The sequence below is a fragment of the Larus michahellis genome, chromosome 1 (genome assembly GCF_964199755.1).
Source record: "Larus michahellis chromosome 1, bLarMic1.1, whole genome shotgun sequence".
NCBI classification, from domain to species: domain Eukaryota; kingdom Metazoa; phylum Chordata; class Aves; order Charadriiformes; family Laridae; genus Larus; species Larus michahellis.
In genome coordinates, this window is record NC_133896.1 from 49,606,980 (window position 1) to 49,623,860 (window position 16,881).

Sequence of the window (16,881 nt, forward strand, 5' to 3'; positions counted from 1 at the left end):
GTCCTGCAAATACTTAAGACTGGCCTTCAACAGTACAGGCTTAGAAAGAGAAACCTGAAGAAGCGGGCTTTTTTACCACAGGGAGCCCAAAACTGGGAGGACACCTCTTTGTAGCAGCCAAACTTTGCAGCTTTTAGGGCCTGGGAGTTTGACGTCGCTTGTTCCCTGACAAGGATTTCATAGCGCTCATGACTGGGAAAAAGGTCCCCAGAGGGAAGTAGCAGGTGACCCTAAAACGTAAGGTGGCCCTCAAACATAACTGAGGTTTTCCTGATGAAAATAAAATGGCAGGTAAATAAGAGCACTCCTTGATCTGCTAGCACGGCCACAGTGTCCAAAATGGGAAGCAGCAATGCAGAAAGTGAATCCGGAGGAGTGATGCGATTTCACCTGTAGAGAGCCTTTACACTGGCCTTGCTCTCACCGTGTGAGAAGTTCACCTTCAATTAGTCCCATCTTTAACTACAGTCATTTGACGATGCAGAAAACTGTTTGCCTGGGAGGTTTGCAGAGAGGAAGCCGAGGCCTAAAGCAGTTTGTCCTTGTCCTCAGCAGTGGTGTGAACAAAACGAACGCTGCAAGAGGCTGCATCTGCCGGAGCTGCTGGTGGCTCCTTTGCATCGACTGACACGTTATCCTCTCCTCCTTAACAACATCTGGAAGCGGAGCACTGATGAAACAGAGAAAGGCTTTATCTGGTCACTTAAAGAGAAGGTGGAAAAGTCCATACGTAAGTAGCTAAGGTTAAAAGTCAAGTGTGCGATTAGCAATTAGCAAGTTATGCGGCCGTTTTGTGCATGTCCTTTGAGCGTGAATGGGTCCGGTCTCCCTGCAGAGATGCAATGAGGATGTGCATGCCTCTCTTACAATCCTCAGCCCTTCCTCATTCTGTAGGAAATGATTGGTGCCACCCTGGTGCTGTCAAAGCCTCTCTGAGCAAGGTCACGGGACTCCCAAATCAGTGAGTCACTTGTATTTGCTCAGAATCCTCTGCAGTGACATGCAAACAATTAAGAGCAGATCACAAATTGGAACAAATCAAGAAATATCTTCAAACAAAGAAGTCTTTGAGTTGGATTTGTGTCTAGGGAGGATTTGTTGGGGCTAATCCTTAATAGGATAAAATTGCACTCACAAGGGGAATATTATGTCAGTGACCTTTTACTAAATGACAGGGTCCTAGCATGTAAAGCAGCTGAAGAGTTATCTCAGCTACAGATTTTCTCTAGCTATTGTGGAAAAAAAAAAAGAGGTTGGTCCAGGAATTTTCTTTTCCCCTGTATTTTGTTTTAAGTAAATGATTTATTAATTCTAAATTATTTATTATTTCAGTCTTGTTCAGGAACCTATAAATGCATCTCTAAGTGTCTTATGGTCATCTAGTACAGCAGCAGATAGTTTTATTCCCCAAAGGCCTCACGCAGCCCTCTCTGAAATCAAAGACAAGACAGAGCATCAGCAAAACACTTATTCTGCCAATCTTGGCAGGGAGAGGTGTTAGCCAGCACTTCATCTTCACCAGCAGCACACCAGGGCCCTGAGCCACCCAGCGTGGTGGCTTCCTCTCTGCCACCATCCTTCTCCCTCTCCTGGAGGCTGAGAGCTCAAACATCTTCTTGGGAGACGAGACAGAGAGACAGTTAATGCCTTCTAGAGACAGATAAACCTAAGGCTCCTTCTTCCTGGGTAAATACTCCAATGATGGAATTACCACTTAAAAGAGAGACTCGGGTTCTTTCTCTTCTTGCCAAGTCTTATGAGGAGTCTAGCCTAATGGCCATGCAAGGAACACACTTTTCGGCACAGAAGGGGTCCCATGGGAAAATAAGATGGTTTTGTCGCTAGTATGGGGACTTCTGCTGGGAGGGCAGCAGTTTTAGGTATGGCCCCAAAAGACAATGGGATATACAGGGGATATTACTGGTCCTTCCAGACTTTAGATACCTCTGAGCCAAGGAAACCAAAGATAGAGCCGTGACCCCTCTTTATTCACAGACACCTGACAAAGATCTGCCTTCATTTTTTGGTCAGTGAACCAGTGACATAAGGAACACATGCAGTCCCAGCATTCTCCTTCTGGTGTATATGCGTGTGTGTGTCCGAAACCATTATTTGCAATATCACTCAAGATAAAAACTTGGAATCTGAGTTGCAGGTCCATTAAAGTTTTCCCCATAATGGCCCTGAATCAGCAAAGACTTAGATCCCATTTGTCACATTCTGAGGCTCCCCCATCCCACATAAACACTTCAGTCACTTCTGGCACCACTTCCCCAAAATTACTTCTCATTAATTTCAACAGACTTTTGATCAGGCTGTATATAATGAGAATTGTTTCTTTTTCACTAGACTAGACAATTTTAAAAGGCAGGATTTTTTTAAAAGAAATGTTTAAGATTGCAGTTTAATTGAGTTTTATATGATTCCCCCTGTTCCCCAGTCAGATTAGGAAACACAGCCTTTTCATTTAGCAGTGAATTTAAGTATGTTTGAATGCATGGTTTGAAATTCTGGCTCTGCTGATCTAAGAAGAGCGTAGGCATTATTTACAATGAAGCCAAGATTTCATCCGGGGCTTCACATGTGAAGCGCTTTGGCTTCCACTGGAGAAAATCACTATTCATCATCTAGAAACAGGACTGTTTTTGCCAGCCTTGGCAGTAACTGATGTTTCACATATTTTAGGGGATCTGGAAGGTAAAGTCAAGTGGTTGGACAACTTTCAGAAGTTCAGACAGCTGCAAGAGGTCATAATTTGGCCTCAGGTCTGGGATCGTGACAAGAGATTCTTTGTCCCAGAGGTAAGCGGCTTTTTAAAGGGCATTTTCCCTTGAGGAAGGTTTAGTTTCCTATCCATCTTTATAGCGTGGTCTGAAGTTGGCTGGCTGTCTATGTTCTAGTTACTGGGGGGGGCTCTGCTCTAGGAGGAGCTGCTGCAGCTCGAGCACTGCAGACACTGTAGCTGAACACGCAGGCTGTGCACGACGCCTTGGATGGCAGCATGGGCTGCTCTCAGCCAGCATCCAAGAGAGCACGATCGTATGATCCAGGAGGCACGATCGTATGATCCAGGAGGACTCCCCAGTGTTTGCTTTTAGGGGGCAGAATGAAATGGGATAGATGTAAGTATTGCTACCTTTTTATAAGGTACAAAGTAGAAATTACTTGCCCCTCTCTCCTCAAGCTGACCCGAATAAATTTCTATTTACATTTAAATAGCACTACAAAAAATTACGCAGCATACCTGGGAACATGGGCACCTTTCTGCTGTGGTTACCCCCTTACCCAGACAGACAGACTTTAAGCAGCTTTATGCTAATATCATCAAGTGGGTCTCACCTCGAGGATTATGTCTGTTCACAGGCAGAGCTGCAAAAACCATTAAACTCACTCCGGAAAAGAAAAACCCAGCTTAACATTTCAAAAGCGTAAACGCATTTAAGCAACAGCAGCGCTGAAGAAACACAGCCATGCTCGGTTATTAGCTGCGTGATTTATTTAGCCTGAGTTAAGAGCACACGTGTGCTCAGTTTCTTTAACTGCTGGTTGCCTCCCAGTTCATCATCAGATGTGCAAAATTCCCCATTCTTTCTCTCTCTCTCTCTCTCTTTTTTGGGTCAAGTATTTGAAGCAAAGCTTAAGAGAAAACAGCAGTGAAAACATTTTGTCTTCAGCGAACAGACTTCTCCTTCATGAAGGGAGGCTAACGCTCGCAGGTAACGTCCCTAAATGTCCTGGCAACAGGAGGTAGCTAACAGAATCATGTTTCGTTACGGCAGGTCCGGAATGAACCTCTGCAACAGTATTTGGGCAGGTGCGGGAAAGAAAAAGCAAATGTACAGTTTGTCAGAGCGAGACTGAGAAAACAGCCAGAGTGGCAAAAAGGATGAGTAATCTGCAAGATTGTTCCTTGTCACATCTGGATATGCAGCCTGCCAGGCGCTGAAGAAATCAGCTTGTCTGGCCAACACCTGCCACTCAAAGGGAGCATTTTACTGTCACGTTCAAGAAATTGGCGATAGGAAAACAGGAAGTTTAGGCTGTCCCACACAAGGTGCCCCACATGCCCAGGGGAATTATGTCAACCTACCTCACCTCCCTGGCACTATGTCAGCTACGTGGTTCATTGAAAACTACTGAAAAGTCCAGAGGTTTTTCCTCTTTTTAATTTCATACTTCATCTCCGCTAAGACCACTGTTCTGATGGATGTCTCGGAATAGGAAGGTGTTCCCCTGCTGGGCGGCTTCCCTTTTACAAACAGAGCCCTCGCACCACATGCCACTAACTCCACGGTTAGCCCAGTGGTCCCACGCGAGCACGTTGATTTCCACAGCGCTGCTCGCAGCTGCCTGTCACCTGGGCAGAGCAGGGACTCACGTCTCCAGACACACGGGCACCATTTCGTAGCAGGGCACAGGTTGCTCGCTGGGGAGATGCTGCCGCCGAATCTCTGCCTGTGCAGGAGAGGAGGATTCCCTCCTTGCCCGAGGAGGAAGCAGAGTCTGGGCGGTTTGATCGCTTTCTGTGCCGTTTGATCGCTTTCTGTGCCTGGAGAAGACCAGCATCTGAAAGGATGCTGGAAGCTGCCTGCCACGGTGGCTGCAAGGCTGTAGCAGCAGCTTGGCAGAAATGAACACAGTTCCTGCCTTCCATTTTCTTCACCGCCTCCTCAGGAGCAGAGGCGAAGAGAGTAAGGACCTAACACTTTCTGTCTCCCACCACCACTGTTACTGTTATAAAGGGAGCAGCAAAAGGGACATCATCCATTTTTCAAGTTTTTTCGCTTTTCTTCCCACATGAAGAGAATTATAGCAGCAGAGGACAATTATAGTAGCAGAGGAGGCGGCACAACACCAGGGTGAGCAGAAGAAAAGGTTGCTCCTGATGTTTAGGGGGTGGCGGGCAGAGAAGAAAGCAAGCCACTGAGTCCTCTCCTGCCACTGCTTCCCTCTGCATTCATTGCTCTCTTGATGAGACGTCAGCCCCAAATGAGGAGTGTAAGGGTGGCCATCGGGCGGCCACATTTGTTTCTGCAATACATAATTAGAAAACGGAGAAGGAGGTATGAGCATAACTCTTACCCAGCACGACAGCCTGCAATCTGCAACACAAAAGTGCCTGGCATTTGGCCACTTGTCTGCATGAAATATCTTTCAAGACAAAAATGAAATCACAAGTCAAATATAACACTGCACAACAGAAAGAAGTATGTCCTAAAGTCACAACTCTGACCAGACTCTCACAAGTTTGGTGTTAAGGTGAACTGTTCTTGTTTGAATGACACTGAGGTCACAGAGACCACAATTGCATGTTTTTTTGATAATCCTGTAAATGAGAATAGGAGCAGCTGAGCGAAGTGTGTTCAGATGTAGGAAGAGGAAGGGGAGAAGACATTATTGTTGTCTTCAACTGCCTAATGGCTGGTTTAAGGCAGATGGAGCTAACGGATGAGACATAATAATGCAAGTTGCAGCATGGGGTATTCCCCCATTAGATTTGGAAAAACTTGTTAACAATTAGGGTGGTCAAATATTGGTTCAAGGGACCAGGGAGGATGCAGAGTCTCCTTTCTCAGACATACTCGAAACTTGACTGAACAACCTGCTCTGGCTTGGCCTGCTTGGAGCCGTGGGTTGGACCAGAGACCTCCAGGGGTTCCTTCCAACTGATGCCATTCAATGAGGCTGTGAACGCAGCGTAAATCAAAGAAAAAGAAAAGTTTGTCCACAGCAGTAGACACAGTTTACAACAAATAATTCTTTCCTGTATAGCGCCCACAAAAGCCTACTGCTGTACAAGAGATGCTGTGGAGAACCCTCTAGCAAGTTTTTGACTTCATAGAAACTTGCAGAAGGGTAGTTTTTATAAAGATGTCTAATACATGTTAACTTGCTTGTTTGTAGTCTTCTGAATCTCCACTGACACATAAAATGGTCCCCATGGTAGTTTCTTTATTCGCCATGCAGCTCGCTGATCCATGACCTAGTTAGAATTTTAATTTTCAGTAGTTACTCATGTTGCTTTGTGCAACGTTAATTAAATGAAAAGCTTTCAAGCCAAACCTTGCAGAACTAAACACCCAAGAAAGTATTTTAGGATCCCGCAAGACTGCCTGGAAGCAACAGCTCTGACCAGCCCCTGTTGCTGTGAAGAGTAGCTCGGCATTTCATGCCTACTTTTCATGCCCAGAGATGCCCTATTGGTAGAGTAGCCAGAGGACAGATTATATGGGATAAAGCCTGCAGCAGAGAAAGGAAGTGATTCTGGAAGCGCAAATTGGGACCAAAAAAAGGGAAATGAAAGAAAGATTCACAGAAAGGGATAGAAAGTGCCATAAACAAGGAAGAGGTCAAAGGAGCAAGCTCTGCAAATCCAGGAGAGAGTCCAGTTTTCCTGCAGTAAGTTGCTTAAAAAATTACTCTTGCTTTTGTTAAATTTCTTCCTATTATTTATTATAATAATACCTGAGTTTTCAACATGGCTTGGAGATCAACGTGAAAGACTTTGAAGCACTCTCACAGACATTTGTTGTTACATTCTTCACATCCTCATGACCTCTGAGCTAGGAAGAAAAGATAAGCCAACACTGTTCTGCATAGTTTTTGGAAGGTTTTTGTGATGCTATCAATTGACATTTCATCACTGCAAAAGCCTGTGAAGAGGGCAGCAGACTATTAAAAGTCTCATGCCACCCCAGGAAAAGGTGGCACCTCCCTATTTCTTTATCTCCGCCATTTTCAGCAGGTTCACTTTTACCAGGTAGGATTTTCTAATTTATAGCTAGCTGATTGTTGTCTTCATAGGTGATCCAGGTGACCTCTCCTGGCAGGCAAGCAGTTGTTTTTTCATAATGAGGCAGCTGCTACAAAGTCCTAGTATTAGTAGGCAAAATCATCAAGAGACATACAATTTTTTAAGTGCTGCATTTGAAAGTGCAGGCTAGGGGATGAGTAATTCTGTAAAATGTTGGAAACGATGCTTCTTTGTTAAAAGCATTTTGTGAGATGCAGTGATTCATAGATGTGCCTCATCTTAGAGGCAGCAATTCCTTAAAATAATCACACCCAGTTGACTTTTTTGTTTTCCTCCTCAGAAAGCACAAGACTCCTTGACGTCTACCTCTTCCTATTCGATGATTTCTTATTAATTACCAAAATCAAACGTAACAAAAAGGTAATAATAGATAAGAGATATACATGGTTGTGGTTATTATGTTTTTTACCTTAGTAAATATTTTGAATGTACTTTGGAAGATTGATCTGACGATAAAAATACATGACTAATCAGCATGAAGGACGGGTGGTACTTTCTTATGCTAATAGCAAACCGTAACACTGATTCAAAACCCTGTTTGTAGGCTCAGTATGTTAAAAGAACACTAGGACAGGCAGAATTAATGTTATTATATTAACTTAGTATTTTCCTGGTGTTGTTTTGATGTGCAGGAGTCCTAAACATCAGAAAAGTTTCAAGAATGTAAGAAGTTTTCTAATGCTCCCCTCATGACTCAGTCCAGCAACCTAAGAAATTTTTATCCCAGAGATACCAGAACTGTTGGAAAGAAGTAAAAAAGGGGGAAAAAAAACCCCACCAAAACAAACAAACAAACAAAGCCAAACAGGGAAATGCTAAAATAGATGGAAAGCTGGATTCATTCTCAGTTCTAACGCAGCCTGTTGCACGTGGCCTCTCTTTGTCTTGTTTTCTCCTAGTTTAAACTGGAGATTATGACTTCTCTTAAGAAAGTTATTATTGATGAAAGATGCTAGATAGTTCTATAGCTGATAAATCTCTGTATTTAGCCACCTAAAAAAGGCACTAGATGACCTGAAATTCCTAAAGCTTCAGTGTAGGAGTGCATCTAGCTAATTAAGTTTATAAAGCTGATCTAAATTAAGGCTAAGTGGACCTCTGCTAAATATCAAGAAGTTCCTGTCTGATTTAAAGACTTATTGGCTTTTTTCTAAAGAAGCAGGTGTTCTGCTTTTGGAGGAGATAGAGAAGGCATGCAGTGAGAGATTCTAGACCAGCAGCACCATCCCTTCGCAATGGGGGGGATGAAGGGAGCAGAGATTGAAGGGGACCTGGTGCCCTTAGGCAAGGTTCTTTGAGGGTTGCCCCATGTGCATGAGTTGATGAACTTTCTGTGAAGGTCTGCAACTCATCTAGAGGCCCAGCAATTGTGTTCTGCATGTACGTGAGGGGAGATGGGGAAACGCACCTCCAAGGAACAGAGAAAAAGTCCTGCTATTAAAAGAAGGGGGGAGGGGCAGGGTGAAAGAGGGGGGAAAAAGACCTTTGAACACCTTAAACTGAATGTTTTCTGCCAGTGGACTTGTATTGTGTTTCTACTGTGTTTTTTTAGTACAAGGTGTGACCTTGCAGGAGAACTCCAGGTACCAATGAGTTTTTCTGAGGTTCCTCAGGCAAATATGCTGTCTGATTGATAAAAGAAAACATGTAATTTAGGCTGTTTAGTGCCTATACTTCATGAGCAGATAGCAGACAACCAGCTAACCAACTTCATTGTCTATTCCCAGAAATACGGGGGCTCAGACACTGGCTTAATCCCTGTCTGTCCTTCCCTCGCTCCTGAGCTGCAGTCCTTCGTAAGAGAGGGTGGGTTCTGCACAGTCGTAGACCAGCCCATCCCGCTAGACAGGCTGACACTGAGAAACATTGACCCCATCCACGTTACAGGTACGTGCCCACGTGCATTTCAACGTCTTCATAAACACCGCCTCAATGCACTGTGTACGTGGCAGTGTAAGGATACAGACGCCGTTTGCCCACAAACCACCCCCAGACGCCTGGAGTGGAAGCGCTGGTGCCTGGGCACCGTTTGGCTTCACAGCTCTGCTCTTACTGCGAGGCATCACCTGCTAACCCAGACATGACACTCCATGTCCCCTGCCTCTAACAGTGACTTTCCCGTACACAGCAGCGACTGTCATATTATCCATTCGCCCCCAAGGAGGTATCAAGACTCCAGTGGCTTATTTCTCACGAACCAAGTATTTCCTTGCCCTAACCGTCCTAACACACTCTGCCAAACCCCAGGCCTCTTTCCCAGGTACATTTTCAACTCTGTAGTAGTTTGTGCAGCACTTTTTCAGTTGTCCCACTGCCCGGCAGCCCAGCGCACTCCTCTCCTGGGTGTCCCCACACCTGCGCAGCAGCAATCCCCGAGGAGGATGGAGAGAAGATGTACCTCCTGCTGCTGCTCCTACTCACCCCCCCACCAGCTATTGGGAGGGTGGAAACCACCCCCATATGTCAATGCTTCCTTGTTCACGGACATACAAATGCATCGCCAGGGGAAATTGCCCCAAAAACATCTGCTGCTGCATCCTTAGGGGAGGAGGAGAGGAGGACTGACCTCCACAGAGAGTGACCAGCCTTACCCTGCCAAAACAACGTCCCTGGAATCATCAAATCAGAGCTTGGGTCAGGGAGCAGGCATGAAAAAATCAGGCCTTCCCTTGGTCTGAGACGTTCATTCAGGGCCTCACACACCTCAGTCTCACGCTGCCCAGAACCCAGGAGCCTCCTATATCAAAGAGATACAAGAAAAATGGCCTGTTGGCCATCCTAATCCTAAAGACTATGAGGAAAAGCTCAGGAAGCTAGAGTGCTCTGTAGAAAATCAATAGATATGGGAAATAAACCTAGAGCCCATAAATTTTATGATAACTCTGAAATACATTCACCCAGAGCAGTTAGCGTTCAGCATCAATGCTGACAGGAATTAAAGGTAGGCAATAAAAGGCAAATGACTGAAGATAAGGGGATGAACACAGACAAGAATAACCTTTTTTTAAACTTGCTCCAGGCACTGTCTGTCTGCCCAACGTGTCTCCCTCCCAACCAAACAGGCAGACACCTCTCGCCCGCAGGGTCGGGGGGAGGGCAGCCCCACGTTCCTGCCTAAGCCCAGTCTAGATGCAAGGTCAACAGCTTCTGGGGGCTGGAGAGGGTGGTTTGCCCATACAAGATCGGGCACAAAAGCCATCACAGAGATGGGAATAAGATTTGTTGCGGTTTTGGCCAAGCCTGCATTTCCTACATTCAGAGATTTCTAACCAGGGTCCTTCTATCCCTGTGATCCGTGATCCAGCCGCAACCAGAGGAAAAGGCAAAGTTACCTGCTGCATCCCAGCCCTGGCTCTGGCCACTGGTTATGGCCCTTCCCTGCACTTTGGACCTCATTGCCTGACTTCTCCCCCATATTTTCCTACCAGCTTTATCACAGCTCTAGCTCTGGCAGTCTCCATTACTCACTTGTAGTCTCATAACACCTTGGAAGCCCCATCCCAATAGAGGACCCCTTGGAGTGGGGTACAATAAAAATAGTGAGAAAAATGACTACAGGGGGCTTGCAGTTCATATTTACACCATTTTGTGTAAAGCAACATGCAGAACTTCCAGCGTCAATGGAAAATGTCCCTTTCCAGGGGGGGAATTAAAAAAAAAAAAAAAGAGAGAGAGTAAAAAAAAGAGAGAAGATTAAATATTGTCAGAAATGTGTGACCTTGGGGAATGCTGCCAATTTATTTGCAGACTGAAGGAGAATTTTACCACTGGTGGCAGTAAAAGATTAGTCAGTATGTTCTCAGAAAGTGCAGCAAGTGATCCATCACATTAATCAAAAAGAAACCCTGATTTTTGATCTAACAAGTACTTTTGCATCCATAAATTTGCTGCGAGTTGATCTCACTTTGGAAAGAAACATACCACAAAACAAGGACTAGAAAAAAAAAATAGCAAAATCATAGAAATACTCCTTTGGCAGCAAGCAGGAGGCTGATAATTAAGCAGGATAATTCTAGCCTGCTACCTATCAGGGAAGGGATAAGAGATATAATGGTGTGCTCATAACACAATATTATGCTATATAATATATATATAGTCTACATTATATTATTATATGCTACTCTAAAAGCAGAACTATCTGTAAATGCCAGGACCTTGTACAAGAGATGTAACTTACCGTGTAACTGTAATAGTAGGAACCCATCTATGAAGACCATAAGCAGCAACATACTTTCTGATTAGGAAATCGCTTTCCTTTTAACATTCTGCTCTGGATTTAATCTTTGCAATTACTTATTATTGCTCCCCTAATAATGCTTTACCTTAAGACTGAAGGAGCCAGACCCACTGATGCGTTGCTATATCAAAGACTGATAATATCTACAGCCACGGAATTTCTTTTAGAAAACATTACTGAGAGTCTGATGCTGAGCATTGCCCAGAAAATTCATATTTGGAACCGTAAAGTTGTATTTCCCATTGACCACGGACAGACAGAAGGCATGAGTTCTGAAACGTACCCCCTCTGCTGCTACAAATTTCTGCTGCTAACTGATTTGCTGCAGGGATTTAACCAGTCTGTGCTCCACCTTCCTTTTCTGTAAAACTAGGATTACAGGACACTTTATCTTCCAGAGACCTATTGACGTCTGACTGTAGAGGGCTTGGAAATGCTTGGACCAGAAGCATTACGCAGCAGCAAGATATTCTACATAGTACAGGGATTCGGAGCAAACGATGGGAACTAGATAAGTTCATCAAAAAGATATGTCAACTGTAGTGGGCTCCGAAAAGCGCTGCCTTGCCTTGGCAGCTCAAGCTTCGCGCTCCCCTCGGGCTGCGCGGGCTCAGGAGCAGGGCTCCGCCGAGGGCCACCGCTCGCAGGGAGGCAATCCTGCGCCTCGCTCACCCTCGCTTTGTTGACAGCAACGTCAACTCCAGCTAAAAAAAACCAACCACACGTGAATCCAGTGCATTACAACAGGTTGCTGTGCCCTCCTCCCTGCCACAACCAGCTCACCCAAGCATGCCTGCCATCTGCCGCAGGACTGTGGCTACCTGAAGATGCTTTCTCCTCCCCCTTCCCCCAACCTTGCTTCGTAGCAAACTTAAGCCACCCCTTCACTCCAGACATGTGACATTGCTGCTGATTCATCCCCTTGCAGGGAAACCTGCCCCATAATGCCTAAAGTCATCTGCAGGACCCAAGAGATGCTGCTGTCACACGATTAACTTTTGCAGAAGTTTGGCAGGAACCGAAGAGCCCGGTGCTGTGAGATGTTGCTGCCAGCAGTCATCCGGTGGCACCGGGTCATGCACATGCCCCAGGGAGAGCCCAAACCCACCATATTATGGTTTAGCGATGGTTTTTGTCAGTTAGGTTGATGGTTGGACCAGATGATCTGAAAGGTCCCTTCCAACCTAGGCGATTCTATGATTCTATCAGCCCGAGTGTAGCCCTACGTAGCAGCCATCACACAGACCTGTTTGAGTTAAAAGAAAAAAAAGATGGGGCCTTTCTCTTTAATTTTTGATATTTTTTCCCCTCTAACTTCAGTTATGGTTTAGTCCACTTTGAATGGAATCTTCTCTTAATGATCCTCAGCTAGACTCAAAAGCACCTTAGCTGCACAAAGATAAAGTAATCAAAAATAAAACAAATGCCAGCAGAATTAACTTTTTGAAATAACAAAGCTTCCCGCATAATATATCATTTCTCCATATTTTTCCCCCCCAGGCTTCAGCCTCCGAAATGCTTTCCTAATACAGCATGAAAATAGATATCGTCAGTGCATAGCCGTCTTCTTGCTACAAGCTCCGACAGAGACTGCCAAGGTAAGGGGCAGTAGCACACCTTTATTTTTCTTCTCTGATTACACAACTACACTTTCCCTAAAGGGGGATCTTGGCCCAAAAGCAGCCGTGCTATGCTAAGAATCTATTACAGTTGTGACATTTGACCAAAACCAAACCAAAACAAAATAACACCCCAGTGCTCTGGCTCACACATTCGTTACAGAATATTTGCTGTTGAACATGTACCAATTTTATACCAGGGTTGGTAGCAGGTTGTATTCTTGTTGAAAAAGAGTATCATGCTAAAAGAAAAAAAAAAAAAGCCATCTCTTGTGTCAGAGAAATGAAGACTGTCAGCCCCTCTGGAGAAGTCAACACCAAAGCAGCCCCCGCCAAACACCCAACTGATACGCAGTAGTACTCAGAGCAGAGACCTGTATCATGCTCATCTATGCACAACACGCATCTTGCAATTTCAGACTGAACAGATGGTATGAATAATTCCACCGTTATATAAATTTACCCCTCGTTTTCACACCACATCACATTTCTAGTAACAGCACTGTATATAACATCTGAAAGTGTGGTAGGAACTTCACAGAAGTTCTTTTTTTTTTTTTCCTCCTCTGAGTCGAATTTCATTCTCTAATACCTAATGCACAGACATTTAGCTACCACTAATTCTTAAAAGTAAATCACAGGAGATAGACTTTTTCAGGGAAAAGCAATGAGTGAATTCTTCCCATTTCTAAGTCAGTGGTTGGTACTTGGAATAAGTATCTACAATAGGTATCTACTCAAGAAGTTGTTACCTTCTCCTGTTCTTGAAATATTACCTTTGCCTTCCAAAGCTGTCTTCACACCACGTGGCTACCATCTTCTCAGTGTCTCCCAAGTCCAGTTTATCAAAGGAGAAAACCCCACAGTGAAAGGTTCTTTCCACTTGGATGTGGTGGCATTACTGCATTTTGTTGACTTTGGGCACTCTGGGCCCTAGGAAAGGTAGACTTTCCATCACCGGTTGAATGAAGCCAACCACCTTATTTCAGCTCCCAGGAAACCCAATCTCAGCATGATCCATATATTTTTTAAAGACACTTTACTAGCCAAGATGAGCTCATGGGTTTAGCTGACGTGATGCTGCAAGGCAGAAAGGAAGATGATCTGGACAATATTGATACTGGTGAGGATGAGAGCAGGGCCTTGAGCTAGCTAAGCTATACCAAAAGGGAGACAGCAAACTGAATGACACCGTACATGTCATATTCCCCTTGACTCATCCCAAGCAGAGGGCTGTTACATTGCGAGCTGCCTCGTAGACCTCCTGGTTGTGACGTGCCTGTCTCGGCTCCCAGCTCCCTTGTGAGATCCAGCCTCATCCTGCCCACCTGCCTCTCGCTGCCATACTGTGTTCTACTGACTGCACGGGGAGTGCATGCAATCCACTGAACGTCACTGCAGCGAATCCCTTGTCCCATTCCCACCTCTCAGAGACCCAAAACTCAGCAGGCACGTGAAAACACAGACCTGAAATACGCTGCTATTGCTCATCCCACCCATACCACTGTCCTGTCCTCTTGTTCTTTTCCCCCCCTCGATCCCCTGCTCTCCTCCCTGAGCCTTGAAAAGCTCAACAGCTTTAATCCTGCCACTACGGCCCCATGACTGCCTGGCAAACCCCTGTGTAACCATCACCACCCTCTGCATTGGAACCTCCTCCACAGGCAGCTCCAGGGGATGCAGCGCAACCACCCCATGCCAAAGCCGGTCTCTGGGCTCTGCCAGGCACGTGCGGCCTCTTCTCACATCCCCTGCTGGGATTCCTTAGGCCTGGAGGTCATCCAATTTATCTCTCCAGCTTTCTAGTTTTTGAAGCAAAGTTTTTAACTCGTTCGGAGCGTGAACACACAGAAGAAACAACCAGATGGGTCAATAAGAAAAATGATGAATCCCAGCGTAGCATGAAGTAGAACAGGCTGCCCCTTCTCGTGCATTTCTACTCTTTGCATCAAAGCTCGGTGCCTCTACGTGCATTACAGCAGGGAGAGCAGCTCCTGACCAGGCAAAATAAAAATCCTGGGGTGGGAGAAGCACAGCTAGACCTTAGGCTCATATTGCTGCCAACTAATTTGTAATGTCTAATCATAGCAACTCAGAGGCAACTCAGCTTCTGCAACCCAGACCATCTGGACTAGCACAGAGAGAAGGAAGTTATGTATTTTAAATCCATGTCTCCAGTCGTCACCCCCTGCCCTCACACCTGGATGCCAGCAGATACAGGGCTTGGATGCTGTCAGCGTGATGCTAGAAACTGAAATTCACATGGCAGCACATGACAGATCTCAGAGGGGGACAGAACTTGTGATACTGATAGCACTGGGGCCATCTTAATCAGAGGAACAGGGAGCCCAAACTGCAGGGACAGCATTAAAATAAATAAACACAGCACAAAAATTGTTAAAGTAGTCTGCAGCAAACTTTACCAATACAAGCAATCAGAGCCTTAAAATCCTACCTTCCAACCAAAAAGGAAACCTTCACTCGAAATCACTGGCCCCAGACACAGGCTCCAGCAGTGCATAGTGGCCTGAGCAACTGGGAGAATCTCGGTTCTGTGATAATTCATGTTCACTTCAGGAATTACGAGCATGGGCCTGAAGAAAGGCTAAATAAAACTAAAGGCTCTGGGTGTTTAGGTGTCTGAATTACTGGAACCTTCATAGGTTGTCTTGGTTTACAAATTACTTTTTCATGTTACAGAAAACATGGATGTCACAGATAGAAAAGGCAATCTCCAATTACACCACGCAACATGAAACCAAGAAAAACACCGCTTTCTGCTTCCCAGCTGAATCCTCCGAAATTTAATAATGTCAGCACAGCACCGACAGATCCAGTGGAAGACTACTGTGGTGATATCACAACTGTTTCTTCCAGCATGCCTTAAGTTTCTGAAGCTAACAGATTTTTGACTTGACTAGACCGAAGTGTGGAGTTTTGACCGTGGGATGTAGGAATAAACTGGAGGGGGAAACATGAGCCACGCAATAAACGTATCACTCTTGGATGCTCCTTTGCTTCAGCTAGGGGAAGGCTCTTGCCAGCCAGGGAAGCTTTAATACAGCTTGTCATTTCCTAGAAAGCGGGACAGGGGAAGAAACCTATGTTGGTGAGGAGAACCCATTCACCAGAAAAGTCTAGAAGGGTTATTCCAAGATCATTCAAACTGTATTAATAAATTTCATGAAATTAAAATGTGTAGCCATAGCTCCTGATAGTTATGCCTCTCTACTTACTAAACTATAATATCACGATGTTTTTTGCATTAACATTGAGCTTGTGGAGGCAGATCAGTAAAAGCATCTATTGTGTTGACTGCGCGTTAATTTTTAAAATGAGATTATTTCGATTTCTTTGAAAAAGGTCATATTTACACATAACGTTCAGTTAAACTAGAGATGCTACAGAATATATAAAAAGAAAGAACAAAAGTACGATAATACCCTGCTTTATTGTTGTTTTTTTTAGCCTGGGGTTTTTCACCACTTTATTAACAGCAGACCTGTCATTATGCATTTTTTGACGCCCACTAAAGCTTTCAGAGTCCAAGGTTGCTTCACAAACTTGAGTGTTCCTTTTGCACCAAACCATTCTACACCTCACTGCTACTCCAGACCCGTGGGATAGCATAGCAGAAGCGTGCCCGTTAATCACTTCATTTTTCCCCTCTTTTTGTAGGAGAGACCCACAGAACAGCCCAAAACTGCTTGCCACAACATTCATGCAGGTTTTGCCATGGAGGGAGGGTGCTCTCACCAACCTCACCCCTGAGGTTAGCCACAGCCTAGAGAGAAAGGGAGACTTCCCTAAAGCCACTCTCAGTGACTCGGTCACTTCTCCCGCTTTCTGTCCCCAGTCAGCTAGTCTCCCTCAGCCCTTACAGTATCCCCTCAGCGTCAGGAATTACTTCAGGGGACATTGAACAGAGAAGCCACACAGATGAGGACTATGCTGAAGAACGTAGGAGTGCCATTCCGGCTGTTTGCTTTATTTGTGGGGAAGTCAGCATTCACTTCACTTTCACCTCTACTCCACAACCAAACTAGTCATGAGTTCAAGCGTTGCCCCTAACCCCGCTGCTCCCCAGCTCCAGCCATGAGGACGTGGTGGTACATTTTATCCACTTGAGCTGGTTCACCTGTACATACAAGCTTCGGTCTGGAGGCTGTATGTATCTATGTACTTACCTGGTTCAGCACCCTCCAGATGCA

At 45.1% G+C, this 16,881-nt stretch overlaps 1 protein-coding gene across 1 annotated transcript in view; it reads left to right on the forward strand.

Moving 5' to 3' along the window:
• Window positions 1-15,478, forward strand: part of PLEKHG7 (pleckstrin homology and RhoGEF domain containing G7) — a 34,657-nt gene extending 19,179 nt beyond the window's left edge. The window contains exons 10-16 of the mRNA XM_074572657.1: window positions 556-730; window positions 2,686-2,801; window positions 3,623-3,716; window positions 7,095-7,174; window positions 8,542-8,701; window positions 12,552-12,649; window positions 15,371-15,478. Coding sequence (XP_074428758.1) covers window positions 556-730; window positions 2,686-2,801; window positions 3,623-3,716; window positions 7,095-7,174; window positions 8,542-8,701; window positions 12,552-12,649; window positions 15,371-15,478 — 831 coding nt within the window. The remainder of the gene's footprint in view (window positions 1-555; window positions 731-2,685; window positions 2,802-3,622; window positions 3,717-7,094; window positions 7,175-8,541; window positions 8,702-12,551; window positions 12,650-15,370) is intronic.
• Window positions 15,479-16,881: the final 1,403 nt, after the last annotated feature.